The 16,422-nt window shown below is 28.8% G+C and overlaps 1 protein-coding gene across 2 annotated transcripts in view; it reads right to left on the minus strand.

Moving 5' to 3' along the window:
• Nucleotides 1–16,422, minus strand: part of LOC106471987 (phospholipid-transporting ATPase ID-like) — a 108,552-nt gene that overhangs the window by 12,621 nt on the left and 79,509 nt on the right. For both annotated transcript variants that reach the window (XM_022401407.1, XM_013932619.2), the window contains exons 9-15: nt 14,885–15,132; nt 14,196–14,410; nt 13,141–13,396; nt 11,868–12,030; nt 10,254–10,333; nt 6,976–7,077; nt 2,108–2,227 (exon numbers count right to left, since the gene is read on the minus strand). In XM_022401407.1, coding sequence (XP_022257115.1) covers nt 2,108–2,227; nt 6,976–7,077; nt 10,254–10,333; nt 11,868–12,030; nt 13,141–13,396; nt 14,196–14,410; nt 14,885–15,132 — 1,184 coding nt within the window. The remainder of the gene's footprint in view (nt 1–2,107; nt 2,228–6,975; nt 7,078–10,253; nt 10,334–11,867; nt 12,031–13,140; nt 13,397–14,195; nt 14,411–14,884; nt 15,133–16,422) is intronic.

Here is a 16,422-nt window from a genome sequence, read left to right on the forward strand (position 1 = left end):
AACATCATGGGCATATACATACATACATATATATATATATATATATATATATATATATACACACACACACACACACACACACACACACACACACACAGATGAGGGTTCAACTTGAGTTAAATATATGTATATATCAATCGGTTTTTCTTTCATAAAAAGAAAAACAGTAACAAAAGTAGCAGTAAACTGTAAATCCATCTATATATACATATATTTAACTCAAGTTGAACCCTCATCTGTGTGTGTGTGTGTGTATATATATATATATATATGTATGTATATGCCCATGATGTTCCTCTTGATGGTGAAATTTTTGACTCAAATTGATTACAATTCCCATTAAAAATAGTGTATCAAATACATAGATTTCAATATTTGTAACTGTTACTTTTAATACATAAAGAAATTTTAAAAAACCCACATTTTATTAAAACATTGGTCTAGGGTAACCAGGTGTCCTGGTTTTGCCCAAAAAGTCATTTGTTTTGATAGTTTGTCCCAGTCCCCTGAGAATTTTTCTTGGGACACACAGAATGTTCTGGTTTTATGAGAAAGAAATCAAATGGTCAGTCACATCAAATCACGAATGTAATAGATGTACTTGAATTGCTCCTTGTTGTAGTACCAAACTCTCTCAAACATTCCATCTGTGTGTGTGTTGAGAAACTTAGGTTTGTGCAGGTCTGAATGTGGAAATAGTTATTGCAGTACGCATCATTAAAACACACTTTACACAGTCATATACTGAATTTCATAACTATTTAATACAAAAAAAAAGAATTTCTACATTCCATTCATTCTTCACAAAAATATGTCTAAAATGTTTCAGAATAATGCTAAAACATAAAAGTAGTATGTGTGAAAATGTTTTGGATTTTTGAATAAATCCTAGTACGATGTAACCTATTTCATGATGAATTGGATAAAGTGAATAATTATCGATTTTTTACTAATTTTTTTTTGTGTCTATCACCACAAAAAATAGTTGGAATTATTTCAAAAACAATGCCAATGTTAATATATTTCGAAATATTGGGGTTTAATAGTTCAACAAATTTAAAGTAAATTAAATAAAAGTTTAATTATTTCCAATTTGTAATAACTATTTTCAAATTAAGGGCAAAGGCTGGACTGTCCGAGTTTTTCGGTTTAGAAATCTGGTCACCCTACATTAGTCTTGTTTGTTTGTTTTGAATTTCGTGCAAAGCTACATGAGGACTATCTGCTCTAGCCATCCCTAATTTAGCAGTGTAAGACTAGAGGGAAGGCAGCTAGTCATCACCACCAACTCTTGGGCTATTCTTTTACCAATGAATAGTGGGATTGACCGTCACGTTATAACGCCCCCACGGCTGAAAGGGCGAGCATGTTTGGTGTGACGGTGATTCGAAACCCTCGACCCGCAGATTGCAAGTCGAGCGCCCTAACCACCTGGCCATGCCGGGGCCCCCTACATTAGTCATTAAAATAGAAAAACAAATCTACTGAGTTTCATGTGCATTGAGATTGAATAGAAACATTCTGTGGCAGATCTAATTAAAATTGTGAGTTTTGGTGCAAAAGAAATATGTATTTCTGGAATTTTATAAGTTCTGGCATCAAAAGAAAACAGAAAGGGTATTGTAAATTCATACCAAACTGTTTTTCCACACCTAATGAAATGAAAAGATACTGAAATATCCTTGACAAAGAAAGGATAGCTGAAAAAGTACTATGTATTTCCTAACTGAAAAAAATCCATGTTAGACTGTGTGATTTGCAAAAATCAGTGTCAGATAATTTTCATCTGTTTCTTTTCAACAAATAAGATTTTTAATGTCTTGCCTGCTTAGGTATCCTATATCTACATGTTCCACCATGTAATTTCCTTCTATGTAATTTGATTCTATATTATGACACAAAAGTTATTTAAAAACGTTTTGAAGGTTTTTGATCAACATTTATTCACATTTAAATTATTATAGTTTCTTTTCAAAATATGGACATGAAATATGTAAATTGCAGCAAAAACATTGCTGTCCTAAGAGTTACTGTAACTGTATTATTAATATTACAATTTTAAAAACATTTACTGAAAATATTAAAACAAATAAATGAAAGTACTTACATTAAGGTGGTCTATAGTTTTTTCTTTCATATCAAATGAGTCTGCGTTAAGACGTTCAAATATCACAGAATCAGCACCTTTACAATAAAGCTTCAATTGGCCATCTTTTCTAAGTATTACCTAGAATTAGGGAAAAAGGAAAAAGCAATCATAAATCTATTGCAAAGTATGAAGAATATGTGGTTATATAAACAAAAAAATTGACCTTTTATATAGACCACATAACAGTGTACTAGTTACATCAAAAATGCATACCACATTAAAATAAAAGCCTATTTGAAAAATAATAATACTGTAACAATCACAGCTACTGAAGTATATAGTTTGATACCACATATTGAAGTTTTGAAGTCCTCATATTGGTTAGCAGGTCTTCAGAGTTGCACAAGTAATGTTATACAAAATACACCACAGAAATATTACACTTATGTACATTTAAAACAAACTGCATATAAATAGAATAAAAATCATTGCCATAGGAAGCAATTTTGAGGTTGTCAGGCCATTGCCACATTACCATTTCTAGGGGGGTCTGGGTATATGCTCCCCCAGAAAATGTTTGAAAATTTAATGTTATGATATTAAATCTTGAGCCATTTTAACTACCACAAACACTGAATACACAATGTAATGTATTGAATTAAAAGAAGCAAATTGTGATACATAAGTTATAACTATTCATGCCATGAAAAAGTGGTCAGGCTATGGCCTGACTGACCTTACCACTTCTTACAGCCCTGAAAATCTAATTATGGATATTCTTATGAGATGTCATGTTCTGCATTTATATTGAAAATCAAAGGTATCTCAAACTAATAGTCCCTAAATTTTTGCAACCAACCTTCATTTATATTTTACTATATGACGAAAAATCCTGCACTCGCATCTATCATTAAAACATTGTTGTAACTGTCCTGCTTTTGGTTGCTCTCTAATTGCCATTGTTACTTTTTTTTCTTTAGTATAAGACCAAGAACACTTCTCTAAGTTACTTATTATTCATGTGGAATTAACTTTCGCTATTTTTTCAGTACATAAATGATAGTTTCAACAAAATAAAAAGCCTTTATGAGTGATAAATGAAACTCAAACAGATATACACAAGCAAATAAAATATATTCTTTAGTGCATTCCTGAAGCACAGTGTCATTAGCAGCCTGGGTGGTGTGCACTTCAAGTTCTGTGTCATACTGTTGTGGGTTTGGGAGGTTGCTGGTTTTGGGAGGATTGGTCGATTATATCCATTTCCACAAAGACATTTTGAGAGAGGTACATAATGAAGTTGTGACTGTTCATTGTTTGACACTACTAAAAAATTGAAAGTAATTTTATACCCACCAAGCCATTTGAGTAACTGTTCTCAATATTCTATATGCAGAAAATAACTTTATCCGGAAACAGCAAACAATGAGGAGACGTAAAGTGTAGTTAGTTAAGTACCTGCAGTGCCTGCCATACCATGCCCAGAGAAGTTCATTGCTTTCAATAGGTGGATTACCAACACATCAGTTCAGTTGCACAGCATGATTGTAAAGGCTTATAGTATGAAAAAGGTTGCTTAGAAAACAGAATGATGTCTAAAAACGTTTTTCTCAACTTATGTAATGGAAAACTGATCCATTTTCAATTTCACGTTTCTGCAAAAGTTAATACCTGTGAAACAAGTTTCAATGTAAAACCACGAAAGATAAGTAAATTAGAGTATTTCTCATTAGAAAAGTAGTATAATGCTATTCCAACTCAATTTAACCCCTATTATATATATATATATTAACAGAAGTTGAAACTGAAATGAGTAATTTTTATAGCACATGTTCACTGGTATTTGTGTACATAAGCAGATACATATGAATAAATATATGTTTTAAATTACAAAAAAAGGTTTAATAAAGAAGATTTTTTGATAGACTGCCATGTCTTCAATTTTAATTGATAAATATTCGTACTTGATACACAAGAAAGTGCACAGATATGAACACAATTTACAAAAGATGGTCTAGAAACTTTCCTTCTTCACATTTTATAGTAATGTTAAAAAGAGTAGTTAGAGCTTTTTATTTCATAAGAACTATACATTTAGCCTGCATGTACTGTGCCCACCTTAAGAATTAAATCCAGAATTTTAATGTTATAAATCCTCAAGCTTTACCGAGTATTCGGGGGCATATGCTCAGCATCAACAAGTTTTTATCGATCAACTTCACAAGGTTGAGTATGTTATAATAAAATGATTTTGAACATGCAAATCATTGAGTCAATCATGTAACAACCACAGCCAGTATAAAGTTGTGATGGATCAGAATGTGCAAGAACTATATCTTGACATTTTTTTGGTACTTCATAGGTAGTGTGATGCCACCAAAAATTGATCACTTTTGGGATGGGTATGTAACAGCCATTTCAGATGCAAAATATTCATATGCTTAGATCATAAAGATGTCTTCAGATTGGTAATTTATGATGTCCAATATTGGGACATCCCTTAATTGTACTTAATGGCATTGGAAAACAATAGAATGTGGATCAACTTGGTGAACCAACATCATCCAGAAAGTTGTACCCAAACTCTAGTAAGCTCCACAAATGCAAAAGAAAATGACAATGGTCATCCACATGGCCCAGACAACTGTATACAAAATAATCAAGAAGGATCTCTATCTGGATAAGTGACACAAGTCACATGTACCCATATTGTTTACATGACATACTCAATTAACTTCAATAACTTGAGTATTATTCAAATACTCAATAACTCAAGCAGCTACAGAATAAAACTGGTATTCATATTATTACATTTAAATACTTACTGGTCAGGCACCTTATAACAGTTTTTTGTAAATGGAAACTAGGCTAAAGGGCTATTGTCAAGATGTGTGGTCATCAGATAGCATATGAGCAAACATGATTACATAGACTGTAATGACATGGTGAGGCTCCAAAATAATTTAAATATAATGTTCTAAGCGTCTCTATTAATAAGCAATGTATCATTTTTTTCTATTCAACTTTCTTGCACATGCAGTATAACTAATCTAATTTCCACCAGTTTTTGTACCCTAACATAACCCAAACTCTTTAATAAACGTTTTTATGTCTTGAGTTTTATATAGGGTTTCCTGAAATGAAAAATATGCAAAACAAAAACAAAAGCTTTAAAATTAACTAACAAAAACTATAAACAACAGTGTTTCTCTGTTGTAAACCAAGCAGTAAAATATTCAATTATTGAAAGAGTTTATTATTTTATTTTAAATGAAAATTACATTGGTGTCTACCTCAAATATGGATGAACAACGGGAATGATTATATATTAATAGTTTTAACTACTTGTTTTCTGATGGTTTTAAATAAGGTATGTAAACAGCAGCAGCTCACAGCATTGAAACTACAAAAGATAAAAATTACATGAATGTTTACATGTATTCACATATAGTTTCATATCTGTTAACTAGATACTAGATGGATCAAACCAATAAAGGTTCTATAAACAAGCAGAATATTCTACATGATCCATCAAACTCAAATTTTTTTTGCTTTTCATTTACTTTCAGATGGGTGAACCCATCATCTTGTTATTGCTCTTTCACATGTTGAACTAACCATTATGATATAAGGACTGAAAGTTAACTTTTTACTTCTAACTGAAAGGCTGACTCATAACCATGAGGTGAAAAATCACTGGGAAAAACTTCTTATTTATTTTAGCTCAAAATACAGAGCATGAAAAACCAAGCTAATTCAAAATAAGATATAGTATTACTTTGTAGCTTATATTAATGTGGCAATTTGAGCATTTGTTTATTACAATATTAATTTGGTAAAAAAAATCTACTGAAAATATAATTTATATTAAATGGCTTAACACCAGTTAGAACTATACAAGTACAGTTGATAATTTTCATTCATCTGACTAAGTCATAGTGGTTAAATGAACTTTACATACCAGTAGAGATAAAATGTGCAATTTATATCTTGTTACTACAAATGTATATTTTGACGATTGATTAAACAGTTACTATTGGATGAAAAGTAAGCTTAAATGTTTCTATCTAAATAATAATAAGATAAATTTTCTACCAAAACCTATACTTAATTGCCGAATGTTCTAGATGATAGAACCAAAACCATGATAAATTTCAAAACTGGTGAGAGGTAAAAAGCTTGTTTGTTTTCAAGTGCAAAGCTATGCAACAGACAATCTGCACTGTGCCCACCACAGATATCAGATCCTGAATTTTAGCATTCTAAGCCTTCAAGATTACCACTGAATCACTGTGGGCTGAAAGGGTGAAAAGAAAAATTAATTAAAAATACCAGTAGAGAGAAATCAACAGTAAATTAAATTTTTGGTAACAAAAATAAGAATTTTTAAACACTGCATTATCTTTTTTGTAAAGAACAAAGTCACACCTGTTTGATCTATTTCTGAGAATACAAAAGTCAATAATTAGAAAACAAGTACCTTTCTTATACTCTATAGAGATCATTATTAAAACAGAAAAGTTAGTAAAAAACAAAACAAAGTAATAATTAGAATACTTGGAAAAAGGCATGGCCTTTCATCTTTTTTAATCAATTCTGATTTATAATGCTTTCTATATCTGGAATGTGTATAATGGAATAAATCCAATGGATTATTTTTTCTGTATTTTTGTTCACCTGATAAAGGACATTGAATCCAAAACATTACACAATTAATTATTTATATAATGATAAAAATATCCCCCCCCTGATATTTTTTAAATGCAAGTTTCTACTACTGTGCTGTATTTATATCATCTCTTTTTTTTTCTGTTAGGTGTTGTGCATTAGTATCTCTTATTAGAAATAACAGTAATATAAGCCGGTTCAAGTATGTTTCAACTTACAGACATGCGTTTCCGGACATTGTTGAAATCCAGGATCCCCAGTAATTCATATACTTGTTCCTTTCCCATCACTTCAATGGTAATGCTTTTTGGTGTACGATTCTACATACATAGATGTCAAAGAAATTAATAAATTTTTATTTTTTTCTCTGTTAGCCAGAGGGTGGATGCAAGACTTAAAAGGTATCTTATATTTTCTTTTTATAAAGCAATTTTAAATTTTAGTTTACTATTCTGTTGACAGTGTTAAATGGAACTTAGCTCTTCTTGGAAATCCCTTAAACCTTAATAAACAACCCTATGAATTAAAATTACCAAATCATAAGTACCCTACTTGATTTGAATATTTATCCTAGGAGGAGTCATAAAAAAAATATTCACTCTACTTATAAAGAAAAGTTTGGTTATATCTTTGCTTGATTTTTCCAACATACTTTTTGGCATTCTATTATTTTAGAAAATAAAAAAAAAGAATCCTTTACCATACAAGTAATATTTTCTAGTGAGAAATGGAAAAAATGTTTTTAAATAACTGGCTTGTACTGAGTAGTTTGAATTTTAATACATTTAAGTTTTCATAATTGACAACTTTCTACTAAAGCAATAGCTAGGAAATGTGTTTAACATTTTCAGTATCAGGGATTCCTATTAAGTAAAAGTATCTGGTTACTTAAAGTTACTGTTGTATTATTTAAGGACACTGCCGACGGTAAACTGGACAATACAGACTTAGTATTATGTCTTCACTACAAGGAAGCTGACTTCGTTAAACATAATTATCCGCTGAGCAGTAAATCAATTCCTTTTAAAGAAGTATCACATTCAGTAGTGAAGAGTGTATGTGTTCATTCTATCTAGTCTCCAAATGCATTTGTGTGCTGTCTGTGACTTTTAACCCTATACTAATTACTAGTTACACATTCTTCAGTTTGAATGAAAAAATGTTTAACTCACTACACCTCCACTTTTATTTCTTTGCCTAAGGTATTTGTTTATAACATTATATTGTTAGATTCAAAAATCTTCCACTAACATAGGAAAATAGAAGACAAATTTCAATGTTATTAAAAGTAAAAAAACTAGTTAGCAATAAAATAAAATTGTTTGGCATCATACAGTATTAATGATTAGTATAAGTTATCGCTGTTGCACACACATACAAAAATTTAAAAACATAACAATATCTAAAATAACTTTGTAACACTTAAAAATACTATACTATAAAGATAACTATTATGATTTTTAAATACCATAACAATTTAACACCATATGAGACTATTTAACATATTTTGAGATATTAACTGTACTTGTTATTTTTTTTTATCACAGTTGAAAACAGAGTTAGAAATAATGAATGAACAAAAATCTTGAGGCTTCATGTTAAGATATGAAGATTTATCAAAATAAAATATAATGTATATATATAACTAATATGTAGAAAACCCAACGTTTTATTATTTTTTCAGCAAAAATTTTACTAGTGATTTTTTTTGCACACCAAGTAAGTGCTTTACTAACTGAACTAAAGAGTTAACCCACTAGTACTTGTTAGTAAGATACATTTTAGCAATTCAAACTATAAGCTTCTTGGATCCTTATCTCAGGGTCAAGGAATGATCATTGTTTGGTTGCTGACTTTTAGTGCAAATCCCAATTTTTTATTATTTCTTTGGCTCAGATTTAAACCCAAGACTTTTCACACACCAGGTGAGTGTTCTACCAACTAAACTAAAAGGTTAACCCCACTAGTGCTTGGTAGTAAGACACTTTTAACAACTAAAATCATTATATATAAGGTCAGAAAAAAAAATGCACAAAATATATTAAAATAAAATAAAAATACTTCAAACATTTATGCATCTGTAGCTCCAGGCACTTTAACACTAAACTTTGTTGTACAGACAAAAGCTACAGATAACTCCAGTTTGAGGTATTTTTCAAAGAAAGTGAATACTGTTATCAATCAAGGAATTATAGAAATTTTAAATCAATCTCAACATTAATTTTTTTGTAAGAAAATAGGAAATTTTCCTGATTACTTTAATTCTTCTAGAAACCACAAAACTGCAAAACTTTATTTGTAAAATCTTGATTTTTTTCTCAAATTTACAAAATTCCCAAATGTCCCATTTCATGATTAGAATAATCCAGTGATTAAGATATTCAGATTTGTGTTACTACGTATTACTTCAGTATTACACAAAAGTGCATAATGATACTTTTTTTTTTTTTTACTTTTATGCAATGAATTATGATATAGATCTGATAAATTCTTACATGTATCCAACAGTGGTCCACCTTACTTACCAACTGTTTTCATTTATTTGTATTAAAACACAAAATATTACAATCAAATTTATTTCACTTATGAAAAGTTATGCTAGCTTTCATATATATATAACACTGCAAGGAATTTTCAATCTTTATGTATATCCATTACTATTATACTAGTTTCTATATATAACAAATGTTATGAAATAAATAATGTATTTATTATTTTGTAATGAAGCTCTGGATTGTTTTAAAAAGGAAAAAAGTATTATTTTTTAATTGGCTTATTTTATCCTTAACTGGTACAAGAAAAACACTATTAAATTTATGGAACAAAGTCAAGACAATAATTTTATATTGCCAAACATTTTGGTTTACTAAAGGTCAAATGTTTTGATATCAGATGCTGCTTCAAAGATTACTACAAAAAACACCACATATTGCTAATTTGCATTCACAAAGACCAGTTTTTCATAATTCAGCAAAATGTAGAACTTGTACTTTTAAGAGAAGCTAAAACCATGTTTGGTTATAAGTTTTTCCTAATTTTAGAGATATATTCTTTCCTCTTTATATTCATTAATATAAACATATGTCAAGAACTTTGACTTGAAAAACTTCAGTGATTTAATTTTAAAAAGTGTGAACTATGTTCCTGTTGAAAAAATTGAGTTTTTCTGCTAGAAACTGAATGACAAAAACATTTTTTTATCTGCTAATTTGTAGCATTTTTATATGAAACTGTTCAAGATATTTTCATTTACAAATACACAAATTCAGACAAAAAGTAAAAAAAAACCTAGATCTAAACTAATTCTTGTTTGACTGATGTCTCCAGTCATGACTCCATAATTAGAAACAACATAATTAAGTAAGTATCAACTCAAACAAAACTAATTAATATGTTAACAACTTCATATTGTAAAAATATTTAACAAACAAAAACTGTAAGTTTCAAATAGTTAATACATATCATGAAAACCTTAAAATATTTTAATTTCACTTACTTTAAACACAAAACCAAAATTTCTAGCAGCAGAAGTAAGGGCTTCTTCATCTGGAGATTGGGCTTGATATTCTAGTCGACCTAGAAAATGTTTACTATTAATAAAAATACGTATGCTTCAAAATTAATTTGAGCATAAATAACTTATTAGTAAATAAAACTACTGAAAATATTTTGAAAATAATTAACATGAAAATGATTTTTCTCATTTTGGGGAATTTTATCATAGGGAGTAGTGATACAAAAACATACTGAATGCACTGTACATAGTTAAAGCATAAAGAAAATATTAATACTTTATTTTATATCTTATCTGCTACTATACAGCAATTGTTATAGTAGGAATATATTTGCTTAATTTTTTTTCATAATGTGATTAAGTAGGTTAACATGAATGAGCTTCTTTGTCATGAAACATTATTTCATACAAAAACATAATAACATATACATGAACAATATTGTTTTTCTTACCAGAACCAACAAACAGTGTCAGAGTATTACTTTTTTACTTTAACATTTGGAATAGTTTAATAACAATAAGTTCTAAAATCAAACATTGTTTCATAAAATTATAAAATGATAGATAAATAAAGCAAAAAAGTAACTTCTCTTACTTAAAAACAATCCTTATCTATGACAAGAAAACATGAAAACTTACATTTGGCTGATAATAAACATGCCAATGACAACAAACTAATAAAATTATATTTTTTGTACCACAAATTTCAAATGTAACAGTATTGTCAGTGCTTAAACTGATTAAACTAATCATTGTGTAATGGTAAAAAGTAACGTATGTCATCATGTGTGAGGATAAACAAAAGTTTCTATATCTGTTGCAGAAACTAAATATGTCTTTTTTTCCCATAGCTAATATTTAAGAGCAATCTAAAGCAATATTATCTGTTAGGTAACAGTCTAAAAAACAGTTGACATATAATATCTTTATCTAAAAGATAATCATAATAAATATATGTTTCAAACTGGCATCCTGTATAAATCAAAAATCATAGCAAGAAATAATGGCTGTCTACATTAAGTTACGTTGCAGTTACTCTTTATATTCTGATATTAAACCAAAAAATCGACTGACAATATAAGATACCTTACATTCACTTTCTTTACACTCGGATATCATAATAGCAAATAATGACTGACAACACAGAGAAACCTTACACTCACATTCCTTGTATATTACTGTAAGAAATAAAGCCTAATAACAAAGATCCATTACACTCAGACACTATACATTAAGAAATACAGACTGCTAACATTAAGATCCTTTACAGTCAGATACTACAGTAAGAAATAAAGCCTAATAACATAAAGATCCTTTACACTCAGATATTACAGTAAGAAATAAAGCCTAATAACATAAAAATCCTTTACACTCAGACACTATACATTAAAAAATACAGACTGCCAACATAAAGCTACACTAAACTTTCATCCCTATACTCTGATGTTACTAACAAATGAAACCTGACAACATTAAGTTACTTTACATTCAAACAATACACATTAAGAAATACTGACTGCCAACATTAAGATCCTTTACACTCAGATACTACAGTAAGAAATAAAGCCTAATAACATAAAGACACTTTGCACTCACCTTCTTTATATTCAGACATCACTGTATGACATATAGCTAAGAGAGTAAAAAATTCATAAACGTCCTTCTTTCCACTCTTCAAATCGTCAAGAAGAGTTTGATCATAAAACTTAAACTTTGGTTCATACAGAGGATTACCAGAAAGGTCAACAGGTTTCATATCCTAAGGTAGAAATAACAGCACACAACAGTTATTCTACTGAAACTATCACTTAAGTTAATTCTTAAATAAAAACAATTAAAATAAATGTTATTAATCATTCACTAAAGCATAACAGCAGTAATAATTACTTAATAGAGTAAACTAATGCAGCATTAAAATAGCATATCCACATACTAGATTTAACAGTCTCAAATGTATGCATGTTTTAGACATATATGTAACCTACCAAAACAGGAAAAACTGTTTATTATATTTGAATCAGAATTCAATTAGTGCATTTTCAAATGTATAAACTCAAACCAATGTTAGTACTTACAGTGAAAGATAGATAGGTTTAAATCCTAGATTTACTTTCTATATATATACACACACACACACACACACACACACACACACACAGAGTATTACTTCATTTTATTATGGTTTATTTTATTGCACTCCAGCAAATAGTCATACAGCGAGAGAGTATATATTTAAAATAGTTATGTTTATCTTTGAAATTGCCCATATAAACTTTGACTATCTATATAGTCACTCAGTTGATAACAAAGGAACCAACAGATGAATCATTACAATATAATCAGTGTTTTATATCCTCTTGACAGCTTTACATTATAAGTTTTATTGGGATCATATTTCTTTCTATTTAAACTCACTTGACACATCTTTTCAACTAAACAGTTTAGCCATAAATTTATACATAATGAAATCTAATCTAAGTCATCAGTAAAGTTCAGATTCATGAAAATTTTATAATTTAGTTCTGTAAGATAACATTGTTCATCTTGTTTTTTTTCAGACAATATTCATAAATTGTTAGTCTATTTGAATGAAAATATTATTTTAAACATAAATAATGAGTATATTGTTAGCTACTTTTATTGAAGAAAGCTATAAGTAAATGCACTCATTTCACATGGCATGCCAAAATTGTGTGTGCGTGTGTGAAAAAATTATTATTTCAACTATTATGAAGAAGAAGAATGAAGTTTAAGTGAAATTTCATTTTATTTATAATTTACATTAAGTTTCATGCACTTAATATAAGCATATGGAATTACGTTGTCTAGTAATGTCAACTAATTTTTCTAAAGTAAAATGAAAACTTACTTCTGTGATTTCCAGTGGCTCTTCTGTTACAGGGTCAAGTATTTCCCCATAAATATGGCCATTAACACTACATTTTTTGAATATCATAATATTTTGGGTGAGGGTCCCTGTTTTGTCTGAGAAAACATACTCTATCTGTCCAAGTTCCTCATTTAAAGTTGTGGTCCGTGCTTGAGCTGGCGTGTCCTTCACTCCATAATACATGTCTTGATCCCAGTTAATCCACAAACTGTGGACAAAACGAATAACTTCCACACTGCAAGGAAGGTAAAGTATATCAAATTGAACTTATACTTCATTAGTAATGCCAAAAAGAAATTACATTAAAACCAAGCTGTCAACTAGTGTTCATAAACAATAACTTTAACTTTATGTCCTATACAATGTAATTCAGATGGTAAAAAAATAGCAAATTGTAAAATATATATTTAGAATAGAATATCAAAATAAAAGTACTCAAATTATTTAAACACTTCATAAAATTGAAACAATGACATGGCAAAAATATATATATAAGATAATTACACAAACTTGGAAACTAATGCAAAAAAAGGTACACTAAAAATTACATGAATAACGTTATAACTGATGAACAGGCTAAATACAAAAATCAAGTTCTATGATACAAGTAGATACTTTTTATTCTGTCAAATTCTTATTAGTCATTAAATGATATTATATGAAAATTACATAATAATTTAATAACATTATAATTGTAAAATTTTAAGAGAGTTATATGTAAGTGAAATGAATTTTAATAAGTTTATGAATCATCAAGTGTGTAAAGAATCTGTTATAATTTCAAATGTTACCACCTTTAAATGTCAAAAACAAAGTTGTATAAAATTTTTTATTATAATAAATAAAAAGATGTTAATAACTGAATTTCCTCCTGAATCAAAACCATTAACATCAAGTTCAAGTGTGGTAAAAACATTTATTTATGTGCACAGTTTATTAAACCTAACAATAGTAACAAAAATGCAGCTTAAAGAAAGTGGTTCTTCTACAGCCAAAATACTATATATTAAACTGAAATTTTGCTATTTACTTACCTTACATACAAAGAAATAGGTACAACAGTATTCAATACTATTGCATAAGAAAAAAAAACAAGAAGAGATATAACAGTAGCCCCACTAGTGGTGTTGTCCTCAGGAATGTGGGAGGCCCATGGAAGATAAATCGTGAAGTACTGTCCTGTAATGGTCTCCCACACTCCACATGCTATAGTACAGAATAGACACATGCTGAGCAGGAAGAAAACAATCTATGAAAAAATATAACAATAAATAAAACCAAACTTTTACTTATTTTAAGTGCAGGGTGATACTGTTTTTTGTAGTAAAATATACAAACTGAATAAAATTATTGAAAATTATTTCTGCATTAGGATATCAAGAGCTTCATGAAACAGTACTGCTAAAAGAAGCTGTAATATGGATATTTCATTTGGAAGATTTTAAATCTTTAGTTTAATAAAATTAAAGAATGCTTTTAAAGATGGACACAATATTTTGTAAAATTGTTTTTGTTTAAATTGTTAAAAGTACATCTCAATAGTAAGATTAATTTTATATTTCCTACATTCAAATTAAACTTTAAAAATACTTTTGGGCAGAGAAAAATACAAAAAAAAAACAAAACAGAAAGACTGATAATTTTTTCAATATAAATATTTCATACTTTTTTTACTTTCTGTGAAAGTTAGTTATTTACCAGTATTGACTAGTTGAATACATACCCCAATTATTAGAACATTTAACAAACGGTCCAGACTTGTGCGCTTGAAGATGGTTTTCCCACTGTTCTGCATTAGCTTTGTGTCACAACCCGCAAATATCACCATCCCATAGCACCACTGAGTATTCCGTAAAATACAGCCCCTAAGCAACATTTTTTCATTGTCAATGGAATAGGTTTTACCCTTCCATTTAAGAGTTCCTTCAAATTTATTCAGATTATTGTTTGGAGGCTCACAAGTAATTTCACCTGAAAAAAAAACAAGAGTGGAAGCTTTCTGTACATGAAATGAAATGGATAATAAATTTTAAATTTTTTTTCTTATTTTTCGACAAACAATGAATGTAAAATTTTCTGGTAATTTGTTTCCTTTAGATGACTGTATAAGACTACTATTCTTAAAACAGTCATATAGGTAAAATGCTTAGAAAATAGAATAATTCTCAAATAAAACTTATTACGATGTTTTATTTTATTTTTTTTACAAGTAAACTCAAAATCACTGAGAATAAAAATGAAAAATGTAAATAAAATACACTTTCATAAAATCTTACTTATTTAAATTTTAAAGCTATTGAAATAGTTGACTTGCACTTTGTCCTATAAAAAAATTGTCATGAACAATAGAGCAACAACATTTATGGATTACTATATGTAGCATACAGTAACAAATTTGAAACTCAAATGTTAAATATCTCTAAACAAAGCATTCTGGTGACCTAGCTGTGAACAATTTAAAATAAAAAATGCATATTCTGTTGATCTGGGAACATTGTAACTTAAAGAATGGGTATTCTGGTGACCTTAGAATAATTTAACATGAAAAACATGTATTTTTGTAACTGATGTTACAATCAGTGCTTACTTAGAGCTAGACTACTAAATCCATCTTTTATATTTTTAGCCACAGTATAACAACTCATAGAATGGCTCCAAGTTTATTTGTTTTTTCAAGTACAAACTTTTAGCTCATAGCTCCATCAAATCTAATTACAGTTTTGGACTTAGGAGGTCAAACCCTTTTGACTGATGTATTTGACCATGCCAAAGGTCTCATAGATTAATTTACTTTAATCCTGCCTAAAAGAATTTCAAGTGCCAAAGCTATTGAGGATTCCCTATTGTTTGGAAATGTACAGTCACATTTAACATTTCAAGAAAGGGTTGGGATAGTAACATTTTTTGCTACCTTTTTTTTATCTACCATATTTTCATGTGTAACAATAGAACACAAACCAAGTGAAACCACATCATGACAAAACATCATAATTACAATGCTCATAACATTCTTGTGAAATGTTTTATTGAAGTATCAATAGTTTTCAATTAAATATGTTTGGAAAAACAAACTTGTTTTATGAAAATGGTTTTAAATATATGTGGAACTTTGTATAGCATATAAGGTGGATAAGGAACAACCAAGACTTCTTTCACCTAGAGATTATAATTTCATGGAAATTTCAAAACATAAAAGTTGTGAAGACATAGAATGTTGTATGCAAAACACATAAATAAGCTTTAACTAATGTATGAAATATA

This window comes from Limulus polyphemus, unplaced genomic scaffold, assembly GCF_000517525.1.
Source record: "Limulus polyphemus unplaced genomic scaffold, Limulus_polyphemus-2.1.2 Scaffold116, whole genome shotgun sequence".
NCBI lineage: Eukaryota > Metazoa > Arthropoda > Merostomata > Xiphosura > Limulidae > Limulus > Limulus polyphemus.